The sequence below is a fragment of the Lissotriton vulgaris genome, chromosome 3_1, assembly GCF_964263255.1.
Source record: "Lissotriton vulgaris chromosome 3_1, aLisVul1.2, whole genome shotgun sequence".
Classification (NCBI taxonomy): domain Eukaryota; kingdom Metazoa; phylum Chordata; class Amphibia; order Caudata; family Salamandridae; genus Lissotriton; species Lissotriton vulgaris.
In genome coordinates this window covers 1,510,908,977-1,510,925,858 of record NC_141689.1, presented here as the reverse complement: position 1 = coordinate 1,510,925,858, position 16,882 = coordinate 1,510,908,977, and the positions used below count along the sequence as shown (strand labels likewise).

The 16,882-nt window shown below is 45.6% G+C and overlaps 1 protein-coding gene across 1 annotated transcript in view; it reads left to right on the top strand.

The window, feature by feature from the left end:
- PKD2 (polycystin 2, transient receptor potential cation channel) overlaps positions 1-16,882 on the top strand; it is a 226,531-nt gene that overhangs the window by 89,179 nt on the left and 120,470 nt on the right. Inside the window, exon 3 of the mRNA XM_086961972.1 lies at positions 1,535-1,668. Within this exon, the coding sequence (XP_086818098.1) occupies positions 1,535-1,668 (134 nt within the window). The remainder of the gene's footprint in view (positions 1-1,534; positions 1,669-16,882) is intronic.

Here is a 16,882-nt window from a genome sequence, read left to right as displayed (position 1 = left end):
TGAGCAAGGGACCCATTTCTGGTCATGCCCATCCCACTTAGGTCGAAAAGTGCTACGCAATTTGCATATGGCTGGGTCCAAACTGAGGTGGCATAGTGAGCAAAAGAACAATGGATTTAACCCTGATCTCTTGACTGGGGGTGAATGGGTGATTTCTTCAGCATTCCGTCCATCATTTGTTTTCGTAGCACTTTACTTCAGCCAGGGCACCCCATAAGTCTGGAGGTAGCGGAAATAAGCACTACCTGAAGTAGTCATTAGGGTGGGTAGCTTGTACTTAATGATCACACAACATAGTGAGAGAACCGAATTGTTTCTGAATGAGAAGCCCTGTAGATCAACAAATCCTCCCTCCCCGCTAACATAAGCCGCTGCTGCTTTGTCTGCGTGCTACCGCATTCAGTGTTTGTGTATGTAGGACAACACACAGAGATGGGGCTGGCACATTAACCCTGTGCAATAAAGCTATGAATACAGTGATTTTTTCAGGGATGTACCCATACATAAACTTGTAGGATAGCTGACGACTCATTGAGAGACATGATCAGTGCACTGATAAATATTTAGGTACCATACAAGAGACCCTTCAATACAGCGGCCTCAGTATGCATGGTTACAAATATATTCTCATTGATTTAAACATACAAAACATGTATTTTTAATAAACGTAACTGGTAAAACAAGGTGCTACGAGGCTGAATAAAGTAAACCGCAGAGCGCAGTGAGAAGTGTGCAAAAACAGATCGATACTATATCAAAATGGCTGCCAGACAGTGGGAAGAGCCCTTGTGTCTCTATGCATCAATACAGTTGTTTGGTGGTCAAGTCATTGAGTGAGACACAGTCCAATATTTCAGACTATGTACTATGACTCTTGTATTATACATAAATGTCTTATTGAATGGCACTCAATAACTCTGTGATTCTTTAATTACCCATTTAAGTGCATGTAAGTGTACCTCCGGAAGGAGACACTGTTTGCATTAACTACAGTGTGTGATGTTGAACAAGCCTGAGCAGATCATTGAAACGTAGTTTCACCTTGGGCTTTTGTGGAAGCCAATGTGGTCTATTTATGTCCACACCCGCTTGATCCATGCAGTATGTGGGATATACATATAAGGCAAATACATATAGTCGAAACAACAAATCTATTACATTGTCAGCGGTTATCCTGAAAACCTGACTTAGATTTGGCCCTCTCGCACCTATGCTCGACTCCAGTGGGCTGAAGGATTGCGGATCCCAATAAAGTGGTTTGTTTTTCAGATGAAGACACCTGCCAAATTCAGTTACAAAGGGTGACTAACATTTCTGCTTCTTACATACTAACTCAACGGTAAAGACTCTTCTCCACTAATGTCTCTACTTTGGCTGCTAGTTTCTCATGTCCTTGACAATATTGTGCACTTTCTCTTAAACACATGCCCTGAAATTGTCCAGGTGCCCGTTCTTTACACATTCCCACAAGTTTTGAGGAAGACTTGTTTCCATAGCTTTTACACCTGTTTTTGTCTACATCTTATTTTCACAGTGACCTACGGAATGGCGAGTTCGAACACGTACTACTATACAAAAGTGATGTCGCAACTGTTCTTGGAAACACCCATATCAAAGAGAGAGGCGACCAACTTCAAAACTTTGTCGACTATGGAGGACTTTTGGAAGGTATATGTATTCGCCTTTCTGACTTTCTTATTTTTGGAGCAGTTGGGAGTGGGTAGTAGAAAATACATATGGCCAGCATCATGCTTGCAAACTGAAGCTTTGTCTGGTAACAAAAGACAAATTGCTGTTTTTTACAAGATGTCTTTAAGTTTATACATTTCTTAACTGTCCTACTGATTAAAGATCTTCACCAGACCGGTCTACTTTTTAATAGACATTTGCCATAGACAAAGTCCTGAATGCTGTTTTATTTACATATGATGTCACTAATTTCAGAGCTGATTTACTCTGATAAACAATCTTGGGAATATTGATGAATTATTATTGTCTAATCTAAGTGGACGTGGTCCTAGTAGAAGGTAAAACAACGGGAAGGAGTACTTTGCTGGCTGCAGGGATTCTGAATGAGATTATCATGTTGCCGGTCACGACACGAAAGTCACCCCTGACGAAGGGCTGTAGAGCCGAAATCCATTGGGTGAAAAACATGTGAGGTTAAACATGATGAATCAATTAATCCATACGTTTCATTGATAACGCCTGGATGGGCATGCCAGTGGCTTGCGAAAAAATGGGGAATAACGCTGCCTTGCGAGTGAATGGATAAACTATGGATAAACTTGAAAATACAAAATAAATTAATGGATTAAACACAGATTATCGGATGAACATTGGTTTATTGTTAAGAATGTGATTTCGTTTCCAGGCTGTGCGTCTGATTTTGGCATGCAAGGTCGTGCCTTACATATTGACAATCATTCATGCGTGCTTTTTGGGGCAGAGCACGCTATCATTCAGCACGCCGCAACATTGCTACGAGGAGTATAAAGAACAATCACGAGTACAAGAAGGTGTGCAACGCTACCATTCATATTGGTCCTAGTCCTCCAGACATGAAAGACAAGTGTTCCTCTTCCATTTTCTTGCAGCACATCAGCGGCAACTGGGAAATGTACGAACTTGAACAGATGGTAGAGTGTGAACAACCAAGGACACTTTTATAAAATATATAAAATAGAGAAACTTCTGTCGCTTTAAAGCAAGTACAGATTATGCTGGGTATAAGGAACCTAAAATTGTCTCAGCTACTATTTCGAACTTCTTTCTGTCTCCATCCTTCCCTTCGTTGAGGAATTTATAAAAATGGTGGACTTTTTAAAAATAATGAAACAGTTTATACTTTGTAGTAAGCTTCTGGACCCTTTTCAGACATAAGTACCCCAACAAAGCACCAAACCAATGTCGCTCTGACATATCTGGGCTCATTGTCTCCAAGAAAACTTGGATGGTTGTCCTCTTACTTCTTGAAATATTGGCTTTCAACGCACTAGACCACAACATTCTCCTTGTTGTTCGCAAGAGCTCATGTGCTTTGGTGGTGGAGCCCAGCTGAGGGATTTTTCATTCCCCACTCATCAGACCAGGCAAGTGATTACCAGAAGGTGACCAGAAAGAGTTCACCACAAAGCATTTAAAAGCAGTCGATGCGTTTGCATGCCACCTGGTGCACTGATCCAGGGCAGTCGCCGGTATTTAAAACAAATGCCATGGACATGCCCTTCTTCCTTTGTGTGGGTGGCACGAATAGCATACACAACTTGTGGGGTTAGCTAACATCCACACTAGGACTGTCTGAACTGCACAAAGACACAATCAATCAAACCGTAGATTTGTAGAGCGCTACTTGTCAACCGTGAGGGTGTCAAGGCTGGTCCTTGATGCCAAACCTCAATTCACACAGACTAATGTGCTCTTGCAAATTGCTAATTATTGCTATCCCCCTTTCTTTAGCCCACATGATTTTTGGGGAAATCTATTTTCATTTACTTTACTCTTTAATCCTACTCAGTGTTATCTGACTACTCTAAGAACCAAGGGCCAGATGTATCAACGCTTTTTGCGATCCCAAAGAGTCAGGCCATTTGCGATTGCAAAAATACAGTGTGCAGTGTATGAGACATTTTTAATTCGCAATATCTCCGATTACCTAAATTGTGAATGCAGTTAGGGAATCTTAATTTGCAATTTTAATTCCTATAGCTATCGCAAATTGCGACTTGGCATCAAGGAATCACAAATAACCACAAACTTCTAGTTGGTGGTAATTTGCAAATTCCTAGAAAAATTCACTTTTTTGCATTTTTCTAAGTGCCATGTGGCGCACATACATGCCCTTAGGGCATGAATGTACGCCACATGTGCACACATGCATATTTCAGGGGTGCATAACGTCATACATCCCCTTTTGGCCCCATTGCACCCATGAAATTGCATGCGTAATTTCCGAGTACCTATTTGGTACTCTTAAATTGCGAATGTCTTGGGGTGCTCCCCCATGGTGCACAACTGTTACCACGCATTTTTTACCACGCACTACACTTACAACGCAGGCATTACCACGCATACCATTACAACGCATTGCGCTGGGGGGCGCTCTAGGATAGGGAATAAGTTTAATTTTATATCCAACACCTTCCCTAGTATCCACGGGGACTGGAGTTGGAATATAAAATTATACTTACCACTATCCAGCACCTCAAAGCGCTATGCGTTGTAACGGTATGCGTTGTAAATACCGCGTTGTAATGGTATGCGTGGTAATGGTATGCGTGGTAACGTCATACATCCTCTTCCCATTCATTCCTATGGGCCTCTAGACCCATAGTAATGAATGGTTAGGCATTCCTTAATACCGAATCGCAATTTGTGACTCTCTATTGAGGAATATGTAGGAATCCCAAAATGTTTGCAAAAACCTTCATACATTGCTTTTTGCAAGTCTATAATAGAGTATCGGTAAAATTCGCTATTGTAGACTCGCAAAATGTAATCTTCGTACATCTGGCCCCAAATCTTTCCTTCCCCAAGAACAGTGAAACTGAAGCATTTATCTGTCATTCTAAAGGCACACTACACAAACCTCTAAGCTCTAGACATTCAAGCACTACAGCGGATGCAAAGGCGTCCGTAAGAATGAAAGCTATTGTATTTACTTTTGTAGTTTAATATTGCGCTAAGTAGGCCCAAGTGGCATTAGGGCGTTTTACATAGCAAATATTGGCCAGCGGTAATGTACCATCCAATAGCAAAGATGACCCAAAAATATAAATCACGAGGAAATATTTATATAGAGGCAACGCAGCAGCCAATAAAGGCAAAAAGTAAAAGCGGTGTATGAGTAAAATTTACTGATTCAATAAGGGGAAATTGTTACAGGGGAACAATATTGCCTCTCAGTTAAATAAAAAATGTGGAAGTAATTAAAGCAGTGAAAATAAAATACTTGAGGTGAATATAACAGAGGCTAAAAATAACCATATCTTTCAACTTTCAGGGAAGGGTCAGGAAGAGAATTCTCAAATTCTGTTGCCGCAGTCTCATAATGTATTGATTGGAAATTTGAACACTTACTTCCCTTTGGTCCTATTCTAGAATTTAGTAAAAATCAGGACATCATTCATATATTTGAATGTTCTGAGCCTCTTGATCGACCTCCTACAGGGGACTAATCATCCCCAAAATCAGTCTTTCCCATTCGCGTCACCGCTCCTTCTCTACAGATGCTAAATCTAAAAACAGATTTTTCGAACACCCTCTCCACTGATCACCCCACCTCCAGTGAAGGCTGACTGATATATACCCCTTTTATCCTCCATGGAACACTATCCTCCCCATATTCAATTGATTTTGCAATATTTTTAACCAATCTTCGTATGACAAAATATTGGAGTGCTAGACACCTGCGAGTCCCTTTAAACATCTCGTACTTGGGCATTTAGAGCCAAGTCAAACCCCTGGCTCCGCTCTTCCCATAACTTTTCTGAATAGTGAATACCCACCTCTAGTGCTTAGAAACTGGTTATGCGCTAGATCATTTTATTTTGGCTCCCCTGATTTCGTGTGGCCGAAGCTGTTGTTTGCTGTTGGCGCTGCCATCCATCTTTCTGAAGAAATGGTAAAACATTGACGAGCACGCCACAAAAACTGAGGGGGCGGTCTGCTAAAGAGTGTGCCCAAAGAGGCAAAACGAGCAGTCCTTCATGCGTGGTGTAGCCTCTGTAATTAACAACATAGCACAAAACGTGAACTAAGTTATGTGCTGGACACAGCTGTCCACCTGACCAGTATTTGGACGTTTCTCTGTGAGTGTACTGTTACTACATCTAGGTATATGAATTAACAAATGTAAAATACCCCAAGACGGACTTATTGCTTTGCCAATGCTTGTCCGCACTGATTTTTTTTTAAAGTACACGATAAAGGAGTAACAGCACATTATAGTTATGAGCAATTAGACCTAAAATGTTTCAAATCTGGAAATAGTAGACCGTTATTTCATATTAGTCTCTTGTTGAAGTGGGGAGGGGTGTTCAGATTGTCTGAGTTAATCCTGAACTCTGGCTGGCACATCACATTCCTCTCTGGTCTCAGTTAATAACATTTTTCATCCCACATTTTATTCTGTAATTCATTAATCTGCATGGTTTACATTCCATTTCCTTTCACTCTGTCCATCTGTGTACACTTATCACGTCACCTTCCCCTAGTGCACATTCTTTCCCTCACGTTCACCCACACACCCTCTCCTTACCTGTAAACACATCGTTTTTTTTCCGTTGGTGCTGACAATATTTCAGCATCTGTGTGTACCTGCTTTACACACTTGCCCATAGAGTAGTCTCTAGAATTGGCATGTTTGTGACTATCCCTGTGTGCACTCTTCTGAGAAGCCAAGGAGTGGATGAGCACATATTCTGAGCACCTTGTAACTCACTGACAGGTGCTGTGGGAAACCCACACTGCCTTGAGTCTCAACACCAGAGCTCTCGGGCACGTCATGGCATGAACACCCACCCCAAAACCGAATTTACCCTAACATTTGGAGACGACTCAGTTCCCAGTATGGAGAATGCAAGAGACGGATGTTGCGTGAAAAACAAGCTGCGCAAACAACGTCTGTAAAAAGCAAATACTCGTAGGGAATGACTAAAGACAAAGTGAAACATTTACAATATACCCAGGGACTGATCGACTTGCATGGATTACCAGCAACCTCATGTTTTTGCTTATGTGGCAAACATAGGGCCTGGTAGGAGCCCGTTTCAAAATCCTGGCAGGACCCGCCTAACTTAAAGCCGGGGGTGGACCGTATTACTTTCTTGCGCAGTTATCACTTTTCAAATATTAACTGCAAGTGATGCCATCCAAGCGTGCAGGGGGTGTGCTCATTTGTCTGCACTCCTAACACGGAGTCCATCCAGTGAGGGCGTACCCCCTCCATCTCACTCATCCCCCCCCCCCCCCCCCCCCCCCCCCCAACATTTGTCGTCGTCCCCATCCTAACCGCGCCCAGAGAAGCCCCACCTGACACTTGCAGCCCGCCTTAAACTACGAGGAAGCGGAACAGTCATTGAGTTCAACGCTCTGGAATGTAGATGCCCCCACTTTACCACACGGGGTGTTGTTGCTAAGAGACGTAAAACTGTTATGTTTCTGCTGCGCCTTGTGGTCTGTCAAGTATGGAAACACGTGAACAGCTCGAAACAGGAGGGGGTGCTTCTGGGCTTCCAGAATCTCTGAGGTTAATCAGTTCTAAAGTGTTTTCCCCCGGCCCTACGAGGTGGAAGAGGTGTTATTCCCTCAAGCTGCCACTTGGTGACAGTGTAATTACATGTTTTTGCTGTCAGTGTTGCCCGAATGCAGCAATACAGTCTTTATTCAAAAAAAATGAAAGCTGAGATTGTCCTGCATTTTCAATGACCCGTCTGTGGATTGTCTGGACATTTTGTTGTTTTCATGAATGGTTGTCCTTGTAATAAAGTGCAGTTCCATGCCTGCAACAGTTCCCACTGTATGCACTAACACTTCACCCAAAGGAGGTTGACCAGCACCTTAACTTTGCCTAAACCAACCCTACTCTAACACACTGCCACCCCTCCTCATGAGGGCCGCAGGGCAGACTGGCCACTGGGCCCCAACCATGTTGGCTGTGGGTCACAGTTGTCCCGGGGTCTGTCCTACTATGGCTCTAAAACCTCTCTGTTCAGGCAAGAGCTACACACTCAACCAGTAGATACAATAGCATGCTGTTCAGCCCAGTGCATGTCTTTTTAGTACAGTTAATCACAACGAAATCCCAGACAGGGGTTTTAGGACCAGTGTGAGTTGGTTCTCTTTCAAAAGGGATTTTCTGCCTGCTTCTCTGACACAGCCTTTGCACAAGGTGATGGCCCTCATAGCAAGGGGCAGTCATGCTGTCTCCAAGCAGGAGTATCCAGAACAAGGGCACAATAACGTGTGAGGTCTCTGCACGTAATGTGGGAAACGAGGAGGTGATTTAAGATGAACTGTAATGAGGTTAGAAGAGCCTTTTAGGGCACAGTAGCAGGAAAATTAATTACATTAATTATCACCTATGTTGGATGTTGTGCCACTGGAGGAGATGGTTTCTCTGGTCCTGTGAGAAGCTGGGTTTCTGTTGCAGTAACCCCCCCCCACTTTTTGCCAGACTACTGATGCACTGTGGCTTGATGTGCCCTGGGTTCCTGACAATCATGTTCCCAGGGCCAGCGTTCTTTCCCCAAAACAAAACCCAATTGGCATCTCTGGCCACAGGCCAGCCCTGGTAAATGGTACCACAGCTACCCAGGGCACAGTGACCAGGAAAAACCTCTAAGGGCTGCAGTACTTATTGTGTCACCCTTAGAGGCTCTGTACCATTACACTCACATACTGCCTTAGCTGGCTGCGTGTTTTGTTGCAGAACAAAGTGAAAAGTCGACATGGCACACATCTCTGTGGGCCATGCCTACAACCCCCTGTCCTGGCATGGCTCGGTCACCCATCTAGCTGGGTGAACTATACAAGTGGTGAGGGTACAGGTGCATGAACCCTGTACCCCTACAGTGTCTAAGTCAATTCTTAGACATTGCAAGTGCAGTGCTGCCATTAAGAGTATATGGTGCTGGGAGTTTGTCATAACGAACTCCACAGTACCATAATGGCTGCACTGAACACTGAGAAGTTTGGTATCAAACTTCTCAGCATATTAAACCCACACTATTGCCAGTGTGGGGTTTAATGAAAAATGTAATCAGAGGGCATCTTCGATATTCCCCCTGAAAAACCAACAGTTAGTGGAGGATTCCCTGACTGGTACACACCAGCCTGCCACCACAAGACATGTTTCTGGACCCTGGGGTGGGAGTCTTCACTTCCTGAGCCCAGAAACAAAGCCTTTCCTGGGCGAGGTGTATACACCTCGCCCAGGCCAGGAAGAGCCATCTGTTGCAGGGGAGCTTCAAAGGCCTTGCAGCTTTTGTAATGCTACCCCCAGCCTCTCCTGCTATCAGGAGCAGGCCACCTTCCTGTCTCCCCTTCTTTTCGGCGGGAAGACCGGATGGGAAAAATTAGCCAGCCCAGAAGGTGTGCTCACCTCTGCCAACTCCACATCTCAGGTGAGGGAGGCGAGGTGAAGCCCACTGTTCAGTGGCCACCATCTTGCAGATGGCAGGCACTCCCCAATCGGCATTAGGGGTTGTGCTCACACCCTCATGTGGGATGAGCACACCAAGGGTGTAGTCACCCTGAGTTCAGTAGCCCATTGGCAGCACTCTGCACCCGGCTGCCCAAGTGCCACTGAGAGTGTAACAAGAGTGCATCCCTGACCCTGGGGGACCCCTGAGTTTACCCCCAGAACCTCAACCCGCACTACTGAATACTTACCCTAAAACCGATAACACTATTTTCTCCATAGGATGACATTGACTGTTTTTCTTGGAAAGGTTTCTGTGTGGAGTTTCAAAACCTAAAGAAATTCTTCAAAATTGTACTAACTAACCAACACAATTTTACTTACCTGTTGAAAATGCCCCAGTGTAGTATCCAGGTATACTACATCATTTAAGAAAAGTAATTGTGGTAAATAAAACATTACCCTGTCATAATTTCTATACATTAATAAGGAATAAGGATAGCTCCTAAAATGAGAGGCAGAGTCCGTGGTGTCCGAGTCAAAAGGGCTTTAATACAATGACTCGAGTCAATGGAGAATCGGGTTCCATCACCACTAAGGTTCAGGAAGGGTCGTCATCTGACGTTTTATTCACATAACACATTATATATAGTAAAGCCATACAATTGCAATGAATAGAGAAGGCGGAACGCTCCAGGCGGAGCAAGTGAAAGAGAGAGAGATAATAACACATGGGCGTGTAAGGAGGCGTACACGTGGGTGTTCACTTGCCGAGTCATAGGTGTGTCATAGGTGGGTGGATGCATAAAGGAGGTCTGCAGGGTCAGCAGAAACCTTTACCCTACTTGTGCGCGCAAAACTGGTCATGACGTGGAATTGACGTGTAACTGGGGAGAGCTGGGGGGAGCTGACTTTAGCACCAGTAGAGGAGTCTGGGATGTCAGAACGACCTGCACCTTTGGCACATCTGATATCTTGTGTTTGGAGGATGTATTGTCTGAAGTAAAGGTCTCTCGAGCAGAAGCTGTTCATCACTAAATGCTAGTGTGTGCATATATTTCTTCGTGCATTTCATAGGGGCCATGGGCTTTCTATGGCAACGGGTTCAGTAAATCACTTGAATGGAGGCAGGAAGGCTAGGCCCTATGCTCTGCAGGCGGAATATGTTTACCCCTTTTACTAGACTGGAATGTGTTTTTGCGGAGCTGAGCAGATAACTGTAGGCAAAATACCGTCTTGGCAGGCAGGCCGGGCACCTCTCGGCTGAGCAGGGAGTAAGGGAGAGGTCAGGGATGCATACCTAAACTGCAGCTTTCAGAGTCAGAAGAGGCTCGGAGCCTGAATTCAGGGCCTGGCTCGGCTGGGCCACAAAAACGTGTGCTTCTCGACTTGTAAACGTGTACCATGTAAATGCATTGGCAACGTAGGCCTCAGTGCAGAATTAACGTTTCATTCATGGAAGGCCTAATAACTGACATGTTAACATTGGACGGAAATGCAGGGGCATTATTATTACAGGCACGAGATGGGAATTACATGGTAACATGGACATACAGGGGCATAGGTACATGGATAGGGTGCGAGTGGGGGACACACTGGCCACATACAATTTCTATTTCCTCATTCCCTCCTTGTCCCCTACTGCGCCCTTTAGGACACATTTATATTCATGAGACCATCTATTTGTTCATATAGCATCATTTGCTCATCCTTTTTCATTTGTGCACGGGAACGTGAACGTGGACGGGGAATACAGGCAGTGGCACACAAGCCGCAAATCGCTGGGCCACATTGCAGACAGAGACAGCAACTAAATACTATGAGCAGTATTATTCCTAGGAATGACAGTACTGACCAACCCCATCCTGCTATTACACTCCAGTGCCAGCCGGACCAAGACCATGAGTCCTGATGCATATCACGGGCTATCTTATGGAGTCTGGTTATTGCTGCATACACTGATGGTGCATTATTTGGAATAAACACACAACAACTGGAGCCGATCACTCTACAAGCTCCGCCCCTATCGGCTAGGATGACGTCAAGAACAAGGCGGTTTTGAAGAACAACAAATCTCATAGCAGACTGCTCCTCGGTCAAGTTACCTAAGGCAAAAGTAGTCTTGTTCACTACTGCTTCCAGTGTTCTTGTTAACCTGCGTATTAATTTACTATTTTGGACGGGACCTACGAACCAGAAATAACCTCTAATATAATCCTTATACTGGTCCCATGCTGACTCAGTCTGATCGATGACTGGGGGGAGGTCCCTCTTATGTCTAACATGTACAAGTCGGGAATCTCGATGATAATGGGATGGGGCTAGAAAAACAGGTGGCAGTAGGAACGCAATATAACACGTTCCACCCCAGTCTGACCGCAAATGAAATAGGAATGGCGGGAAGCTTTGAAAGTAGACTTTCCTTTATCATTGAATTCGATCACAGTATTACAATCACTGTGTCCTAGGTGCACTGAACCATTCTTTTTAACACATAATTCACCTTTTACTGGTAAGACTGTTCTAAACGGTGAACCTGTATTTGTCTCGGACTGGACGTTCAGAATCATAAGACTAAGGGAAACATTTCCTAATTCGTACACTTCATTTTCTAGATCTGTTCCTTTCCTTTGGGGAAAACCATCTTTATCGGGAAAACATGCCTTATTCATTACTATATTCAGGTCCCCCCAAATCCATTCACTCTGGGAATTTGTGAACTGTCTGTCCTGTGTTGATGACATTAAAGCAAACCAAGCTCCGCACGAACCATTGTTATAACCATTGTGATAAGGAAAGAGGGGCAGAACTCCCTTCATTTTCTGATAAGGTGGGAGTCGGCCACATACCCAGCAATTCGTTACATTGCTGGTCTGGTGAGAATGGTGTAACATACGAATAAAGGTATTGTTGCGCAGGGCTAGTCGATATGACAATTCATGGGGTGGCAGATCACTGAATGTGTGTTCTACAGTGTCATTGAAGGAAGAATGTATATGTGAACCAAGAGGAGGAAAGAAAACATGTAGCGTCAAGCTTATACATATAATCGATATACTTAGAAAAAACATAATGATCAGAGTTACTATGCATCTGCTGCGTAAGGCTTTGCAGTACTTCTTTTTCATCTCTTTCTGCCTATCTCTCTGGCTATTTGGGTCTACGATCTTATACATGTCAGGAACCTGTCTAACCGCTTCACCCGAGGGGGACTTAAACAATTAAACGCTGTCTGACTTACTAGACCGTAGTTTCTGTCTATATTCTTGTTGCGGAGTCTTTTCTAGCAAAGGGAGTTTAGAGTCAATGTTTTCGGGTTAGTCCTTAGAGTCTTTTACTGAACCAAGTCCATGGAAGCGTTTCACGTGGTGGGCATGGAGCCAGCCTTTTCTCCCTTCGACCTTGACGGCGGTCCTCGTTGTTAACAACACCAACTTGGGAGCGAGCCAGCGGGGCTCCAGAGGGCTTGAACGGTCGAAGTTGCGGACAAACACCAGATCTCCCGGAACAATTGCATGAGTTTTCACCTGGGTGTTGTCTGGGAAGGCAGCTGCAACCTGTGAACGACAAGAAAGGAGTGCAGACATCAAGGAAGCCAGGTAATCTGTCAGCATAGTACTGTCGACATCTGTTATTTTTCTCGGCATAGGCGTACCCCACATATTCGGCGGTCTACCAAAAACCACCTCGTACGGGGATAGTCCGGTTCTGGAATGAGCTACCATACGCATGTAAAAGAGGGCAACCGGCAAGGCTACCATCCAATCCACGCCTTTTTCTGCACAGACCTTCGCTAACTTGGTTTTGAGAGTCTGGTTGTGTCTCTCTACGAGACCTGCTGCCTCTGGGTGTCGTACGCAATGGAATTTCCACTGGTACCCTAACAGAAGAGATACTTGTTTCATCAGTTCAGAAGAGAATGGCTGCCCATTATCTGAGTACACGACACGGGGCAAGCCATATCGCGGGAAGAATTCTCAGACCAACTGTTTGGCAGTGGTCACAGCAGTGTAATCTGGGACTGAGTACGCTTCTGTCCATCTGGATAGGGCACATCCAACTACGAGGACATACTTGAATCCTCGACATCTGTCCATCTGAATATAATCCATCTGGAGGACTTCAAAAGGGTGGTCAGGAGGATGGAATCCACCTTGTTCCACGGGAATGCCTTTGCCTGGATTGAACTGACAACAGATCATGCAGGTACGCACTTTCTGTTTTGCTGCTGCACGTAAATGCTTGTTGAACCAGATGTTCTGTAAACTGTCTAACATGGCTTTTTCCCCTAAGTGTGCTGGACTATGTGCTGTGTTTATGATAGCTTGAACCATGGAGTCGGGAGGAACCACGTGGCTTTGCCCTTTGTCATCCATCCCTGATCTGTCTGGACCCCTCCTTGTTCAGTCCATTTCTTGATTTCGTCTGGAGTGGCATGTGTCTGTATGTCGAGTATATCTTGTGAGGGATCCCTGACTGTCATGCAATTCGTCAGCGATGGTACTTCTGTCTTTGTCGTGTCAGTTGGAATGTCGGCTTGAGTCTGAGCTGTAAGTTTAGCTGTTCGATCTGCCAGGTCGTTACCCTGGGAAATAGCGTCAGTGACTTTCATATGTGCTTTGCACTTCATGATGGCTATGGCTGTAGGCAAGTGTATTGCATCTAACAGAGCTTGAATGAGGGGACCGTGATGTATTTTGGCCCCATGAGAGGTCAGAAAACCTCTCTCCTGCCAAAGGACTCCAAAGTCGTGTACGACTCCGAAGGCATACTGTGAATCTGTGTATATGTTTACTTTCAAGTTCTTGGCTCGTATACAGGCTTGGGTCAGAGCGATGAGCTCTGCTGCTTGGGCTGACAGGGTGTCAATACGATGTGTCTCTATGACTTCAGTATCAGTGGTCACTGCATATGCGGCCACTAACTCTCCTGTGCTTGTTCTCATGCATGAACCATCCACATAAAGTGTCAGGTCTGGATCTGGCAGTGCAATGTCTGTCAAGTCTTGTCTTGGCTTCGTCACTGTATTAATTACTTCCACACAGTCATGCGGTGCAGGGTCTACTGTGCTCGAGGGTAAAAGTGTAGCAGGGTTCAGAGTATTGCATCGTCTCAGCACGGAGACCGCCCTTCTTGTGATGGTGGAACATCTCCGTGCAAGGTTGGATGCTGGTCAGACGGCGGCGCTGATTTTGTTAGACCTCAGCGCCGCCTTCGATACTGTATCGCACAGCATCCTCCTTCAGCGGCTCGAGGAGATTGGTATCGGTGGCCAGGCGCTGCAATGGTTCCGCTCCTTCCTAGACAACCGCTCCTTCTGTGTTGCCATCCCTCCCTTCAAGTCCAGGTTCCAGCCTCTGGCCATGAGGGTTCCGCAGGGGTCCTCGCTGAGTCCCACGTTGTTCAACCTCTACGTGAGACCGCTGGCTGATGTCGCAAGGCAGTGGGGCCTAACCATGGTCTCATATGCCGACGACACACAGCTGGCGGTTACTCTCAGCGGGGATGCGGAACAGGATGCCCCCAGGTTTCAGTCTGGACTGAAGGCGGTGGCCAGCTGGTTGACAGGTAACTGTCTCCAGCTCAATGCCACAAAAACAGAGGTTATGGTTGTCGGGAAGGGAGTGGAGCTTTGGGGCGATCAGTGGTGGCCTTCGGAGTTGGGCCCCACTCCGACCCCGGTGCCGGAGGTGAAGAATCTAGGGGTCTGGTTAGACGCTGGTCTCACTTTTATAGGGCACACCAAAAAAATCGCAGCCTGTTGCTTTGGACTCTTAAGAGGTTTAAGGCCGGTGCTTAAGTTCTTCGATGCCCCTACCAGACAGCTTGTGGTCCAGGCAACCATCATCTCTCGTCTAGACTACGCCAGCTCTTTGCTGGCTGGGGCGAACCAGGCTGAGTTAACCCGTCTGCAGCGGGTGCAGAACGCCGCGGCGAGAGCCATTGTTGGACTACCTAAGTTCTGCCCGGTGTCTCATGTCCTCCGCTCCCTGCACTGGCTCCCGGTCAGGAAGCGTATTCTTTTCAAGGTTTTGTGTCTGACCTTCAAAATCTTGAGAGGCATAGGCCCTGAGATTCTGGCCAACTCTATTTCTTTTTATGTCCCTACCCGCAATCTTCGATCTCAAGGTCAGGCCCTTGCTGTTGTCCCCAGATTTAGGCTCAGCAGGATGGGGGGCCGCTCCTTTAGGGTGAGAGCCGCGTTAATCTGGAACACCCTCCCAGTTGAAATTCGGCTACTTGAGGACTTGCTGTCTTTCCGTAGAGCCATAAAGACCTTCCTGTTCTAGCCTCCTGTTTTTAGTCTGTTCTTGCACTTTTCTGTGGCATTATCTCCTTGTTGTGTTATGTTTGCTCCGTGTCTCTGCGCCAGGATGCTCCTTCGCTGGAGTCGCTGTGCGCATAATAAATTGTTATAACATAACATAACATCGTCTGATCTCTATGTGTGGCTGGAACAATGTCAGTTCATATCCTGTCAGTCGTGCTATAGTCAGGTGTTGTGTCTGTGTCCTGTTCAAGAGAAATTCCACTGAGTGTGGAACCTGTACTGTCAGGGGGTGTCCTAACACGATGGAATCGCTTTGTCTGATTGCTAGAGCTGTTGCTGCAACTGATTTTAGGCACGCAGGCAGAGCCTGGGCCACCGGATCCAATGTACTAGAAAAGTAAGCACAAGGCTTGTGTTTTCCTGCTTGATCTTGTGTAAGGACAGATAATGCTGTGCCTTCGCGTTCAGTGACAAAAAGTGTAAAAGATTTGCTGTAACATGGAGTCGCTAAAACTGGTGCTTGACATAGAGCTTTCTTCAATTCATCAAATGCAAGTGTATGTTCCTGAGTCCAAGGGAGGACAGTCGAAGACGCTGCCTCCTGTGTTGTCAACTGTATGAGTGGTTGGGCTAGATATGCGTACTGAGGAATCCATTGTCTGCAGTAAGACGTGAGGCCAATGAAGGCCCGTACTTCCTTTTGTGTCTTGGGCTGTGGAAGATGTGCAATTAACTGAATGCGGTCAGGTGTCAACTGTCTACCCCTCTTGGACAGCAAGTGTCCAAGGTACACCACTTGCTGGGCACAGAATTTTAACTTCGAAGGGGACACTTTGTGCCCCTTCTCTGCCAGGAAGTATAAGACTGTCAGTGATGCACGTTCACAGTCTCGTTCTGTTCGTGCTGTGATCAAAAGATCGTCAACATATTGGAGCAGTGCAGTGTCAGTAGGCATGTGAATACTGTCTAGTTGTCTCTTCAATGCTTGACTGTAAATACTAGGACTTTCTGTGAACCCTTGAGGAGCCCTCGTAAATTTGAAGCTTCGTCCATTTAAACAGAATCCGAAGAGGTATTGGCTCTCTGGATGGATCGGGACACTAAAGAAGGCGTTCTTGAGGTCTATGACAGTGAAGAACGTCGCTTCGGAATCAATTGCAGTCAATAGTGAAGAAATATCTGGGACCACTGGGTACTGCGGTATTATGCATTTGTTCAATTCTCGGAGGTCAATCACTAGTCTGTAAACCGGTGGTGCATTTGGGTCAGTTCGTTTAAGAATCGGAATGATAGGAGAATTACATACATTGGAGTCAGTTTCTACAACCACTCCCTGTGCAATGAGTTCGTCAACAATTTTCAGTAATGCAACTACAGCATCAGGTGGCAACTTGTATTGTCGTATTCGTGGCAGCACAACTCCTTGCTTGAGTGTGACACGGTGTGGTGTAATGTGCATATAACCTACA